Source organism: Saccostrea echinata, unplaced genomic scaffold (assembly GCF_033153115.1).
Source record: "Saccostrea echinata isolate AGI-Se365-2 ecotype Australia unplaced genomic scaffold, CSIRO_AGI_Sech_v1 ptg000042l, whole genome shotgun sequence".
NCBI lineage: Eukaryota > Metazoa > Mollusca > Bivalvia > Ostreida > Ostreidae > Saccostrea > Saccostrea echinata.
The window spans coordinates 5,044,500-5,060,562 of NW_026889791.1; the positions used below are offsets into that span (position 1 = coordinate 5,044,500).

The 16,063-nt window shown below is 33.4% G+C and overlaps 1 protein-coding gene across 1 annotated transcript; it reads right to left on the reverse strand.

The window, feature by feature from the left end:
* Positions 1–13,335: 13,335 nt before the first annotated feature.
* On the reverse strand, positions 13,336–15,251 carry LOC133201092 (uncharacterized). Its single transcript, XM_061336890.1, has one exon. It carries the CDS (start codon positions 15,246–15,248, stop codon positions 14,295–14,297), a length of 954 nt encoding a protein of 317 aa, XP_061192874.1. The 5' UTR covers positions 15,249–15,251; the 3' UTR covers positions 13,336–14,294.
* Between the last annotated feature and the right edge of the window lie 812 nt (positions 15,252–16,063).

The window sequence follows — 16,063 nt, forward strand, 5'->3', positions numbered from 1 at the left end:
GTATTCCATAGTGAAAGAACCATTCTTTGATCAAAATCTTAGCTACAGTTATAGCTTTTTGATCCTTTGTTGGAACTGCCTGTGTGTACTTGGAAAAGATGTCTGTCATAACGAGCACATTTTCTCTACCATCAGTCGCAGGTTCAAGTATAGTGAAATCTATAGCTAGTATGTCTAATGGTTGAAAGGCTAACAGATTTCCAATGGGAGGTTTTACAGATGGAATTGGTGCTTTAGATATCATGCATCTTTCACACTTTTTACAGTACTGCTCAATATCATTTTTCATGGTTGGCCAATAGCATCTTTTCTGAATAAGGGACGATGTTCTTTCTATTCCCTGGTGCCCAGCATGGTTATGTAACGACTCTAGCACGTACTGCTTTAAAGTTTCTGGGAGAAGCACTTGTCGATAAGGTCCAGTTTCTCCTTCTACATATCGGTAGACAACATCATCTTCAATCTTAAGCTTGTCTCTTTGTTTGAGTAATTTCCTTACTGCTCTATTCTCTTTCTTTAAGTCGTCAATGGTTGGTCTTGAATTATTCTTCATCCAATAAAGAACACGACTTATTACAGGATCAAAGCTTTGAAGAGATGCGATTTCTGTGCTTTCATATTCAGGTAGTGTCGTTGTTGCACTTACTGGATCTGTCTGTATGGATCGGACATATGTATGTTTAATTTCAGGATCTTCTCTGCAAATCTCCAATAAACTTGAGCCCTTAATAACATTCTGAAATACAGATTCAGAAGAACATGTTACAGTTCGAGCTTTGGGTATAGGCTTACGACTCAATGCATCTGCATTGCGGTTGACCCTTCCTGAGCGGAACTTAACCTCAAAATCAAACTGTGCAAGTTGGCTAGCCCATCGTGTTTCTGTGGCTCCTAATTTTGCAGTCTGAAGATAACTGAGTGGATTGTTATCCGTATAAACAACAAATTTAGATCCAAGTAAATAATCCCTGAATTTTTCTGTGACGGCCCACTTTAAAGCTAAAAGTTCCAACTTCATTGAACTATAATTATCCATATTCCGTTCCGTGGGTCGTAAAGTTCGAGAAGCATATGCAATTACAACTGGTCCTTTGTCTTGTTCTTGGGATAAAACGGCTCCTAAGCCATCATAGCTGGCATCGGTCTCTAAAATAAAAGGTCTCTTGAAGTCGGGATATCCTAATATAGGCGCTGATATTAGTTTTTCTTTCAATTTGTCAAACGCTGTATCACATTCTGTTGTCCACAAGTCTTGAAATGGCTTTATAATAGTTTTCTTCTTTGATTTCTTTTTGTTATTATGCGTGATGTTATGCAATGGCTTAGCTATCTTAGAAAAATCTTTTACAAAACGTCTATAATATCCTGCCAGTCCTAGAAAAGATCTTAGCTCTTTTTCGGATGTTGGTTTTGGCCAGGATTTGATAGCATCAGTCTTGTCTGGATCTGTGGAGATTCCTTTATCGGATACTATATGTCCAAGATATTTGACAGAGGTGTTAAAAAATTGACACTTTGATGGTTTTATTTTCAGTCCATGAGATTTAAGTTTGGTAAACACAATGTCTAATCTACGCAAATGTTCGTCTACTGAATTTGAAAAGACTAGGATATCATCTAGATATAGAAGAAAAATTTGGAAATTTTCTTCAGATAAACAGGCCTCCATGAGTCGTTGGAACGTAGCCGGACTATTACATAAACCAAAAGGCATTCTTAAGTATTCATACAGACCACCTGTTCCGACACGAAAAGCTGTTTTCTCTATGGAACTTTCTTCCATTGCGACTTGGTGATATCCCTGAGCAAGGTCTATCGAGCTGAAATACTTTGCTCCGTGTAAAACATCCAGTGTCTCTTCAATCCTTGGAAGAGGATAAGCATCTTTTATTGTCTTTTTATTCAGTTCTCTGTAATCCACACACAAACGGAGACTTTTATCTTTCTTTCTAACAATGACTACAGCTGACGCGTAAGGACTGTTACTTTTTCTAATGATTCCATTGTCTAAAAGTTTCTTGATATGCTGTTTAACTTCATCAATTTGATGAGGTGGTATACGACGGTGTGGAAGTCTAATTGGAACATCGTCTTGTAGTTTGATAGAATGTTTTACAGTTTCTGTATATCCAAGATCGTCATCATTTTTAATAAAAACATCTTGATGTTTCTGTATTAATTGGTCAAATTGCAACTTTTGGTTGTCTGTGAGGATTACATCACCGATGTTGATTTTCACTGATTGGTCATTGTCTGGATTTGTTGTAGATATTGTTTCTAAACTGATCTTCTGTACTACAACTTCCTTTTCTTTAATGTTGATGTCGTATTCATCATCAGTAGATTTAACTATGTCGACTTTGTGCAGTGTTCCGATCCGACTTTTCTGTTTCAACCAAACATCTTCGTCTCCGATATTCAATACTCTCACTGGAATTTTTCCACATTCTACAGTTCCTAGTGTATCTACGACCATGATATTCTTTGGTAGTGATCCAAGTGTTCCAGAAATTGCTTGTACCGCTCCAGTATACGGTTCATTTTTCTTGTTTTGTTTTGTGGACCCTATAACCACTTTCATTGATCTGGCTGGTATACAAATGTCTGAACGTCCTGCAACCTTCACAAAACTAATTCTATCCTTTTTTTCTGCAATATCAAGAGCAGTGGTTGTTATTTTCCATGCTTCTTCCTGTGATGGAGTTTCAAATTCAATGTTTTCTTCTTTCATCGAACTATTGACATGTTTCAAAACATTGCATCCTAAAATTCCATCCACTGATTCCCCAGCTTTAACTTTTGAAACAAGGAAACCAACGTTATGAAAAATAATGCCACAAATTTCGACATCCACTTCAACATATCCCAAATATGGAATTTGTAAGTCATTGGCAGCTACTAATTTCAGAAAAGAACGAGTATCACTTAGTTCTAATTCAGAAAGAAAAGTTTCATAAAATGTTGATGATATAGTAGAAACCTCAGACCCGGTATCCAATAAACAAACAAAGTCTTTTCCATTTATTTTGATATTTGTCGTAGGACATTTTTCTTGTAAATTGATAAGTCGATGATGATTTGAGTCTTTTTGACATCCCTCACCAGCTAGACTCATTACTGAGAGGGTGTTGCTTTTGGGTTACTTTTTATTGATGTGAAGGTACAAGTAGATGTTCCTCTAAGAAGTTTTGGACATGTTGTTTTCTTGTGTCCTTCTTCCTGACAATGAAAGCATGTAATTATATTTCTATTTGATCCACGCCAAGTTCCTCGTCCACGACCTCTACTTCTTTGTTGATAACTTCCACGACTTCTCTGGGGAAACTGTCGAAATGGCGTCGTTTGCATTTGTGTCAAAAGTTCAATTTGCTTTTGCTGTTTTTCTAAGAGATCTTGTTGTTTACGCATCATCTCTAGAATTTCATCATATTGAGATTTCTCTGTAGAAACTTTGTTGACGGTGGCAACATTCTTTTGAGAACTACTTGTTGTCTGTCGATCATCAATCCACAATAACACTCGTCCTCGAAATTCGATGAATGGCAGGGTTGGGTTTTCTATCGAAAATCTTCTTAGTTCCCTTTTCAACTGATTGTCTTTTACACCATCAATAAATTTTTCAGTAAGAATTTTTTCTCGATTTGTATTGTCTCCACCCTCTTTCTTTGAAATATTATGCATCAATTTCATTAAAGCTAATGAATATGTCTCTAAACTTTCATTTTCACCTTGAGTTCTTTCATAAAATTTGTGTCGAAGTTGTGCAAGATTGTCCTGAATTTTATATGTGTCCTCGATTATTTTCAAAATATCATCTGCAGTTTTCTTCATATCAGGTGGACGCATCCGTACTTCTGCTTTTGCATTTCCTGTTAAATGATCAACGATGAATTCTATTTTTTCTTCATTGTTGGGTATGTTGACAATATGTTCTCTCATGTCTGTTAACCATTCATCAACATCTGGATCTGTGTCTTTCACTGGTCGGCCAGCTAACTTTGGAAGTTTCCTTTCTGATTTTACGTAGACCGGTGGAACCACTTTTGATGCTGCCATTTGCTTTGCTTCCATGTGTAGAAGTTTCACACGCAGTTGTTCAATTTCGTCTTTTAGCTGTTCTGTTGACATGTTGATAAATTGTTTAGTGACTATATATGGCAAAGGAGACTGATCACAATGTTCACGAATTTATAGGTGTCATATATAATTCACAAATTTGCGAGCGAGACAATTCTCACTTTGCAATTTATGTGAATTTTAATGTTAATACAAGAAGTGTATTACTGAAAGCGAGGTGATCCTCACTACTCAGGAAACACACTTTAAACAGTTACTCAGAAAAGCAGTCTTTAGCCACCAACGTTGCCAATCTTTTCAACCACAACTTTGCTAGAGTTGAACATGGATGAACGCCATCACGGTAAAGTTCATAATTGAAATAGTAAATGCTTTTCTTTCCTTGATTAACTTTTCTGTTTCTCTGAAGATCCAGTGAAAATTTGGGTGATCTAGATTCTGAATTTAGAGCATTGATGATTTTGTTTAATTTCTTAATTTGTGATTCCAGAAGTTCATCATCTTGTTTGAATTTTGGCGAATTTTCATGTCCTTTAGATTTGTTCCATTTTAGTATGGAGTACACAGGAATTTCCAAAAATGTAACTTTGACGTTTTTGTAATTTTCCAGAAACGACTTAAGTTCTAGGAATTGTTCATGTAAAAATTCTATGGTTTCATCACTGGTTGATCTGATGGATGTGAATTTTCCAGACTTTATAGTAAGATCACATGTTCCTAACCAAACATACAGATGTATTTTCCCCAAGGTTCTTAGTTCAGATTCAAGCCTATTCTTAAACCAGTTTATAGCATGTTTAGTTTGTTGACCAGGTTTACACCAGAATTTAATTTCATGTTCTAAATCTGTTATTACTTCTCTCTTAAGACTTAAACCTTTACTATCTGATAATAATATGGGTGTTGAAATTTTTCTTTTTGATTGTAATTCTGTATTGAACTTTTGCAGTGTTTTGGTAATTTTGGGGAAAGACATAAAAATAATAGTATAGAAAATACACTCAAATAGTACAACTATATATGCATCATAAATTAAACACAAACTAAATACTAAATCTTAATAATGTCAGAATCCGTCATCAACTGTGGAATACTCAGGCATCTGGTTTGTTGTACATGTACATGTCTCCACTTCTGTTCTCGGTACCGTTAGGTCAGTTTCATGATCCCACTTCTGACACCATTGTAACAAGGAATGAGTTAGGCTTCAATCATTTATTAAGAAACTTCTTTTAAAGGTACCGTTCTACAATAATATATAAATACAATGACAGTTAATGCAGTATAAGACAGTTTACAATACTTTTTTGTCTTATTTCTAAAAATTATATCCTTATTACACAGTTACATCAGTTGAATATAATAAATGAAACAGATAAATAATTTCATGATATTCAACATATGTGATACCTATATATATTACTTTTCATTATGTACCATAATAATGATAAATATCATTCATTATAATATGGACATAAAAATAAAATATCATGATTGTCACATACCCTAAGTAAGGATTTGAACAGGAGGTGTACGTTGTAATTGAGCCAACGAATAACACAATTAGCTTCACATCAACCTGTCATCAATAATGACATCATATTTACTATTTATCAAGTGTAAAGGTTTCAGTATAAAAAAATAAGCTTGGTTATAAAAGTGTAATATTTGGAAATATATTATACTTTGAAAATCTTGAATAACTTCTTTATATTCATGATTTATCTCTTTGAGAAATGATTGTAATAGAAACATTATAATAACTGAACTGTTTGACTTGGAATTGTTACATAAACAATGAATGAATTATAACCCAATAAAAATATCAGAATTAAAATATTTCATATTATCACATACACTGCATTGTTATATATATAAAAATAAAACATTTTATGCCACAATTTCACTTACATTGCAGAACAGTCCAAGAGATCTTCCATGTATTTTTCTTTAGATCGAACAAAGCAAATATGGCTTCAGATAATTACAGGAAGTATGTTAGACAAAGAACATTATATTTTGAAAAATAATTTTTTTTTAAATCACTTTTTATCAATTTAATACTATAGTAATATTCCTAATAAACCAGTTTCTATCATTCAAAATTATTGCTGATCTAAGATTTTGAAAATATTAAATGAAACATATATCTATATAAATATTAATTAAATGGACATTCTATGCAAGGTGTGACTGGTCATGTGGGTAAGCACCCGCTTAACAATCCAGAGGTCCCCGGATCAAATACACCCAGTGGCAAACATTTTTTTTTATTAGTGCAATTTATTTTTATGTGTTTAATAGTTAAAACAGTATCTTACACTTTTTTTTTAGATTAAAATTCTCATTCTATTTAATTGGTGGAAATAACTTGGCGAATAAAGAGGAGAGTATTTGCTGCCATGTTCTCTAACAAAATTGCAAGGAATTCCATTGTATTGGGCAAATGAGGAAAACCAGCTTTTTCAAAGATGATGGGGATTTAAAAAAGTAAGTAATAAAAATACGTGCTCAGCCCCCCCCCCCCCCCCGAAAAATGCTATAGTCGTACATTGCTACTAAATGTAGAAAAATATAATAATATTACTAATCTAAAAAAAAATAAAAAATAATTAAAATATACATTGTATTAATAGTTTCTAATGCAAGGAATAAATTACTATGAACTTGTATAAAGTACGACTTTACTTTTAGTTTTCAGCATTTCTCTTTATCTTAAGATTTGCTAAATGGATTTAACATTTATTTAAAGGAGCTGTTCGAACTAACTGCTTGTGTGCCAAATAAATTCCTATGGAAATTACCATTTCCACTGCATGTGATCATGAAGGAAGAATGAGAACATACAGGGAAAGAAAGAAGGAAATGCGTTCAAAAAATGCAACAGAGGACAGTGATTGGTTATTAACCTGTTAACGAGTGAATTTGCGAGAAAAGTGTATAAAGTAACAATAAGTGGAAAAGTTTGGAAATTAATTCTAGATACATATTTTAATCTTTAAAAAGAGCAGAATTATTTATTGCTTTAATTATATTAAAAATACATTTGTTATTTTATACTTTCATTTGCTTAATTCCCTTGTGTGTAGAAACAATTAATTCCATCACTAATAATTTATTTTGTTCTGATCTGCTGATTAAATATAAGAAGTTAAACAAGCCTGATATTATTTTTTTATTTATTTTAGCTAACTTGTACTAGTATTTTCAAGCATAGGATTGGAGGTAGATTTTTTCTGATTGTAAAGACGATCGGATTAGTTTATTTGCAGATTTGTAACGATTACTACACATTAGGCCAATGTTGGTCCAATATATCGGGCCAACATTGGACCGATGAGCAAATTGATATTGGGCCAATGTCATTTGCCAACATTGGCCCAATTTAATTAATGATATTGGCCCAACATTGACCCAATGTTGCATTCATTGGGCCAATGTTGGCTTAATGTTGGACCAATATCTGTAGCTTCACACTTTACATTGGGCCAACGTTGACCCAACATATCGGGCCAACATTGGGCCGATGAGCAAATTTACATTGGGCCAATGTCATTTGCCAACATTGGCCCAATGTAACCGATGACGTTGGCCCAATGTTAGCTTGCTATCTGGGTTAATCCTGATTAAAGAGAGAAAGTAATATTGATTATATATAACTCGGTCTTTGCTTTCCATAATAACCAACACGTGTCCGCACTGATAAAACCTATACCCCATTATTGCTTCTCGCGATTGGTGCCACGAAATTTTGAATTGAAAACTATCGTTAACAATTAACAGGTGTTTAGATTCATAAACTATTAACAACTCTTAACTATAGTTTACGAGTGTGAATTATAGTTAATGACGATAAACTATGATTAGCAAATGTGAATCATAGTTTAGCTCTCAAAACTATAGTTTACGTTCGATAAGTATAGTTTACGTCTGTTAAATATAGTTTGTGAGTATAAATGACAGTTAACTATAGCTTACGACCGAAATCTATAGTTAAAGAATGTAAAACATTTTATCTGATAAATATAGTTTCACGATTTGTAAAACTTTAACAACTCTTAACTATGGTTAACGAATGCAAATTATAGTTTACATATGACAATCTATATTTATCAGCAAAATCTATTGCTAACCTTTATTTACAGACAGATAACCATAGATTAGCATTCGTAAATTACACTATACAACCGTTAAATATAGTTTTACAAATGCAAAACTACAGTTAACGAATTGTTAACTATAGTTTACAGTTCGTAAACTATAGTTTACGATCGATAAACCTAGTTTATCAACTGTTAAACTATGTTTATCCAATTTTTGTGAATTTGGTGTGCCATAGATGAAACATGGGTGTACTGTTTATAGCCCAAATGGAAGGTTATAGCACGCCGATTGCGTCAAAATTATTTTCTGCACAACGATCATGATTTTATACACGAGCTTGATGAAAAATATACACGAGTAAAATAAAAATGCACGTATCGGTAAAAATTGCACATAGTTTGAAAGATTTTTACACAAACATAACGAAAAATACACGAATCCGAAATTTTTTACACGATTAAGGGGTATAAAATGCACAAACGTAAAATCAAAAACTGCACGAGCAGAGGAAACTAAAAATTACACAATTTGACTGCGCATACAGCTGCGCATATCATTATTATGCATATAGAATATTCATTGTGTTCTTGGTTTTCTGTACTCTTTATCTCTTCATGAATGCTGGATGTAATCGAGAGAAAATGGCGTTGACGATGATATGCATGTTTGTTTGCTTCTTTATTTCTTTGCTAAAACTCGGTCTGATTTCTAGCTGATGCCAATCGAACGAATGAAGTGTTTTCTTGTGAACTGTGTGAGAAAAAAAATTAAAAGTTGTTCGGAGATATCATATTTTTTTATATTAACCGAGATCCTAGCCAAAATATGGAGGTATTATATGATGCCGGACATAAATTGTGGCAAGAAAGGAATCGCATGTTTGTGTTAATGCGGGGAAAAAAGTACCATTGCATATGATGCACTCGACTCCGAACTAAAAGTAATACATGTAGCAAACTCTAAATTCCTAACGATAAACATATCTTGCTTTTTAAAAAATGATAGAATTATTATTTTTTTAAATATACGCTCTATGGCCTTTTAAAAATCTCTAACTGATAGATACAACTTTAACGGAAAGATACTTGTATAAAATAAAATTAACACATGCATAATAAAACGATTAATAAAGTGGATTCTTCATGAAAATGATGGCAGAATTATTTCTGATTATAATTTAATTTGGTACTTCTCATTTGTACTAATTATGAATTCATTTAGGCAGATTTTTTTTTCATTTAGGAATAGGAAATTATTCAGTATTTTTTTTTATTTTCAAAAAGATTAAAAAGTGGGGATTACCTGAACATAAAAAAATATTTTATTTCTAATTATACGTATCTTTACTTATAAAATATGAGGATATCAGCCTACACTATTATGAATTCCTTCCGTGATATCGCATATTTTCAGTCATAAACTAATCAATAAAAAACAAGACATTCCTAAGGGTAAGCGTTACCCTCATTCGTAATGGCGATTACTTGATGTTTTCACTTTAATAAAAAGGACCAGATAATTAAAGGGAAATATATATATATACTCTATGTGCTGTAGTACATGTGGTTTTGTGTTTTGTTACTTAAAAATAACAAAACTCTACTCAAATAATCCTGGCACTGGTAAAACATATCATCAGTGGCGGATCTGGTTCGTGGATTGATTGGAGTCGCAACATCCGAATCTATGTATTTATTAAAGTTTCAAATCGTTGGACCATAATGACACATCAGAAATTTTAAAAACATAGTGAATTACTAAATACGTCTACGTACAGTGTTACAAATAAGAAAATGGGAATGGATATTATAATAAATAGAAAGAACATAGAATGTGTTTTATCACTCTTGAATAATGCAAATAAATCATGTTCTTTATGGAGCTCGAGGTTTGACAAATATTTTCCAAGATAACAATTTCTCTTTACATTTCGAATTTGTATGCATAAAGTTTTAATTATTTTCCGAACACTCAGTTTTTGTAATAACACTCTTTTACCCAAATCTATAGTCATTATAAAAAGAACATGACTGTATAATTATAAAATGAAAATAATCTTCAATAACATTAAAGGAACATATTTGATACAAGATCCACTTTTTAAAAGATTATTCATGTGCATATCTAACATTTTTGAAAATTCAGATTATGAGTTAAAAAGCCTAATCTATGCAATTTGTATTTTGTACGTATACATGTACAAGTAATTAAATGTTTGCTTTATAACAATATTGTACATGTGTATCAATGGCATCAACCAGGTCTTGTTTTACTTCGAGCATTACTACGAATAAATATAAGAAAACATGTGATGAATATAAACCTCAAGAAATCTTTGTTTTATTACCGTGTGCAAATTTATTATTGTCAAAATCTGCATTGAAAATAAATATGCATGTGTAGCCAAGTCCCAGCTTATTAAGTTCATATTGTATGTCTTCTTGAATTTGGTCTTACAATATCGTTACAGTTCAGTTGAATTTCAATCCTGATTTCCGTAGACTATTATACGTACCCTTAAATTCTTAGAAAATATTTCAGGCACGTAGCATCAGTAGGGCCCCCCGCCCCCCTTTTTTCCAAACATAACCTACTTCTTTTGTAAATGTCCACTGAAAAGCTGGTCCCCCCTTTGCTGTAGGACAGTTTAAATCAAAGTAATTTGGTATTATAATGTGTTTCGAAAAGAAAGTGGAAGCCCCCCCCCCCCCCCCCGAAATAGGATTTTTGAGTTTGGCAGGTAGGCTGTCAAAAAAAAAAAATTCTGGCTGCCCCCACCACTTTCAAAAACGATACTACGTGCCTGTATTTTATAATTTTAAATTTTCTTAACTCCTTTATATGCATTTTAACTATTCAAAATAAACTACCGCCGGTACATTAAAAACAACATAAATTAAGCTTTAATTCACATAAGTAAAGCGACTGTATAATTTTGCTACATTTTCGTGGAGTTTTATGAAATCACCACACGTTGCTCAAAAGTTAAGACTACATGTACTACATGTACTTTATTACATACATATATCAAAAAGTGAGATATGCATTTCAATAATAAAATTTAAGTTGCACAATTATTTGCTCGATTTTCTTTACTGTTGACTCCCAAAAAGTTTTCGGTCAAATTCCACAACCCAGATGATCGCAACATTGCTTCAAAATCTTTGTATGAATTGCTAGTAATATTATCTTTAATCAAAAGGTATTATTGGTGTGTCAAATAGCTATAAATCGATAAGCGTACAGTTGTCTATCGTTCCAGAACCAACAGGGAGGGATCTCTGTATGAAAAGGTCACGTATGCACATCCTTGATTATTACCAAAAGTACAGTAAGTGGGTGGTGGAGGAGAGAAGAGTTTGATTTGTTGTTAACTCTCCTGTGTTATATCACATGTTGTTTTTATTTATTTTTATTTAGGCCTATATGTCATTGTTTTAAACTTTCAAAAGAAATTGCTATACAGAGGAATGACATACTTTAAAAAATCCAACAATTAAACACACAACTGGTTATATGCAACCCCCTTTTTTACGTTATTTATACATGTATTCTGTGTAGAATGTTTTTTTTTTATTCGGGGGTGTTCATATACTACAAGTTTAAGATTGTGTGCCAGTCAATTTATCTACATAATATACGTTGTACATATTCTTGAGAGTCTAACGGAATTTCAAAAGAATCTTTTTTAAAAAGATTACTAACATGTTACTCCTCCTTTTGTATTTATAATATGTTTCAAGCATACAAGCCACATAAAGCTGTTCTCTAATGAATATTAATGACAAGTGCGCAATGAGGATGCGTAGCATATTATGTCGATGTTGTATTCTCACTCGTGCAGTTTTCGTTTTTACGTTTGTGTAATTTCCTCAATATATGGTGTAAATATTTTGTTGATTGTGCAGTTTTTCTATAGTTTGTGTAAATTTCAATAACTTCGTGTATATTTTCCTCACTTTGTGTAAGTTTTTACTTACTCGTGTAATTTTTGTTTAAGGTCGTGCAGAAAATAATTTTGAAGCAATCGGCGTGCCATAGGTCAATAATAAAATGTGGAATCAGACATGAAACTGTTGTCCTATTAATACAAAGAGAAGCAATAGCTCCAAACAGGAGATATATATATATATATATTAGGGATGTCAACGAGTACCCGGTTAACCGGGTATTCGATCGAACGTCCGAGTATCGAATACTAAAAATGGTACTCGGTTACTCGGATGCGTATTTTTTCTTATTTCAAAGTACATATTTTTGTCAAAAACTTTTCAAAAATTAACTTAAATATGCACACGATAATTAGCGTGTCGTCATCAACACCTGTTAAACACCCGTTATCGCCTGTGGCTGTGTACATACAGTAATTATTCACCAATCCAATCACCTGGTACACAGCTGTTCTCACCTACTGTGGCCCTTAATTTTTGGATGGCTTCAATGATTGTTTTCAGTGAACATCCAACAAATGAAATGATACTAGACTAGCGATACCAACAACGTCCGTTCCTTCTCTTTCGCTAGTCTTATCATCACAAACTTACATTTACGTAACAGATTGTACTAGCTCCTTTTGCGTTTGATCCTAAATAAGAACTGTAAACCATTTCTAATTTTTTATGTATTAATTGTGTCTTTTGTGTTTATTTGATAAATAAATTTAGTACCAAATGATCATTTCCGTTGGAGTCTATGTTTATAGACATTTATAAACATGATAAAAACAGCTTTGGGGTTAAACAGAGCTTAACGGGGCTCAAGAAAATTAACACACTTGTATTTACATTTTTTTACCGAGTACCCGGGTACTCGATCGGAAAAACGTCCGAGTAACCGATTATCAAAAATCGACCGATTTGACATCCCTAATATATATATATATATATATATATATATATATATATATATATATATATATATATATATATATATATATATATATATATATACTGTATGCCACTTCGTTTTACAACTTGTGTTGTCATTTTTTTCTTCTTTTTTTTTAAATATATATATATATATATATATATATATATATATATATATATATATATATATATATATATATATATATATATATATATATATACGTTTTTCCCCCTTTTTATTCGAGAGATCAAGTAATACATGTACCTACATACAAACGAAGGACCATCAATGGTAACTTTTTTTTTAATTAAAATTGTATTAAGGAAAGATAAGCAGGGTTTTTTTTAATAAGAGAAGTTCAAATACCGGTACCCAGGGTGATTTTCTTGTAGTTGACATGCTGCTGTATATACAATGTAGGCTAGGAAGAAAGAAACGTTTACATAACTTAGCTTTCCCTCAGTCATTAAGACATTTTTTTTTATTAAAAAACTTATGAAAACCACCAAAAGAATACGCTACTACTATTTTAGATATGTCGTGGGGAGTGCTTTTGGGTTACCCCAAAAAGAGTATGCTTAGGCGTCCCGGTTATAGGTAAAGAGACTTGACATGTGTAGTGGTTAACAGGAAATACTGTGAAGGATTAGATATATTTTAAAAAACTGCTTTTGTACTTTCTTATTTTTGGTGATTTTTTGCATTACTTCTTTAATGGTAATCGTAAGAACATTTGGTAGGACTAAAATTGGACTCATTACAATTACATCTGATGGGTAAAAAAATGCATGCATTAAAACATGTATATGACTGGGTCAGATATTGATATTTGTTTAAATAAGCTGGAGGGGAAGGGGGGCAATTCCAGTAGGACTCTGCATCTAAGCTAAATGGTGCCCTGGGCATACACAATTACAGTACAATGTTTGATAAAATTTGTTATTAAGTCCATTTAAAATTGCAAAGCTTATGCCAATTTTGAAGTAATATTTGCTTGCTTTCTCCCTACCCAGGATGAAAAAATTGGGTCAGTAGGTAAGTGGGACTTTTTTTCCGAGAAAATTTCAACATCAATGCTGAATTTTCAAAATACTTTTTTCCAGAAGGCATGAAAAATAATTGCTTCCTGGAAGTTAAAAAAAGTTTTGAGTCGGACCATTTTAGCCAGTCGGTCCGAAGAGGGCAACCAAACTTTTTTTTTAAAAGATGACTTTAGGGAGTTGAGGATAATTAGTAATAAAAAACTATCTTCCCACAGAGGGAACAAGCATATGACTTCCAGTTGAAGATAAAATGGCCTGCATTGTTCCTCGATTCTTTCGGACAATGGCTTTTGCCTCCTTTGAAGTTGCCCTAGGTGGCAGACGTGGAGACCGATGAGCTTTGCTGCCTTCATACATCAGTCTGTCCATGCGTCCTCCTTTGTCCAAATTTGCAATTTCTTCCCCTTCTGGCTTGACTCTTGGCGGATTAGGTATATCACATGGATTATTTCCATATTTCTGCAATATACTGCTCATGCACCCACCTTGATGCTTCTCTGCAATTTCTTCTGCTTCAGGTTTAACACGAGGTGGCATGCGATTTGACAAAGGAGTACCAAATCTTTGTAAATTTTTCATCATCTCTGCACCCTCCCTGTTTGCTGTTGTAGAGGCCTCTGATTTTACTCTCGGTACCTTTCTCCCTGATTGGGGGATTTTACTGGGATCATGCATAAGGTTACGCATAAATTCTCCTGAACTTTTCTTGGCAGTTTCTGTTGCTTCAGGTTTAACTCTCGGCTCTTTACGAGCGGAAGCAGGTAGCCTTCCATGATTACTAAATAGTTCACTAGTGGATTTTCCTTTATGGTGTTCAGCAATATTTTCCGCTTCTGGTTTCACTCTGGGACACAGAGCATATTCTGGCTGGGATGTAGCTGATCCATTCAAAAGACAAGACACAGTGCCATTCTTTCCATGTTCGTGATTTCTCTTGCCTTCTTCCGTCTGACATCGTGTCTCACTCCTTGAAGTTTGTGGAATAGGTTTAGGTGTTCCACTTCCAAAGAGATTGAGAGAACCTTTATTTTTGTTGGCAAACTCTTCAGCTTCTGGCCTCACTCTGGGTGCCTTCCGGGGAGTGTAGTAGTTGTTGGTCTCATCGAACCCTGGATATGGACCAGAGGGCATGAGATCTTTCTTGTCAAACAGCATATCTGAAAGAAAAATAAAATCCTTTTATCAATATCCTATAAATATGTAATTCACTGAGGGAATAACTGTTTTCTCGTCTGTTATTTGCGACCGTCAATGGGGATTTAAAAGTCGCATATTGAGTTTTACAAGTATCGAGTCAGCAGATAATAAACAGAAAGATCGTTATTATTCCCTCGCAACGGAGTTTGGGGGGATACAGTGACGCGCTTGTGGGTGAGTGGGTTAGTTTTTCTGTGTGTTACAGAAGTGTAAATGTTGAGTTGTGTGCAATCAGGTTCAGAATTCTTCTTTCACCACTTCGAACAATGAAGGGAAGAAGAAATAAAAGAAAATTAAACAAAATCTTTAGTGTTTATGTGGCATGTTTGCATAAGTATAACGGAATTTATTCAATCATGTAAACAATAGCTTCTTATCGATAGATAATCATTGAAATAAATTTACGTTTCCATGATTATTCTAGGTACTTTTCAACCATGTTTTGTTTGTTGTTTGACGTCCCTCTCGAAAATTTTTCACTCATATGGAGATGCCACCACTTGTCGATGGAGGGTTGCAAATTTATACCTATGCTTCGCACTCAGGGCCATTGAGCAGAGAGGGATCTTTAACGTGCCAACACCTACAGCGACAAACCTTGGTTTATACAGTCTCATCCAAATGACTTGTCTCCATGTCCCGCATTTTAATCATGTACACATGCACTTCTCACCAGCTCCAGTACAATTACTATATTAAGCTACGTAGCTTGAATTCGAAGTCACCAGTTACAGATTTACGTTTCCACGATTACATGCATTCTTGGAACTTTT

What these genes read in the sequence shown, in the direction of transcription:
- LOC133201092 (XM_061336890.1), bottom strand. Translation starts at nt 15,248, where the DNA reads ATGCTGTTTGACAAGAAAGATCTCATGCCCTCTGGTCCATATCCAGGG.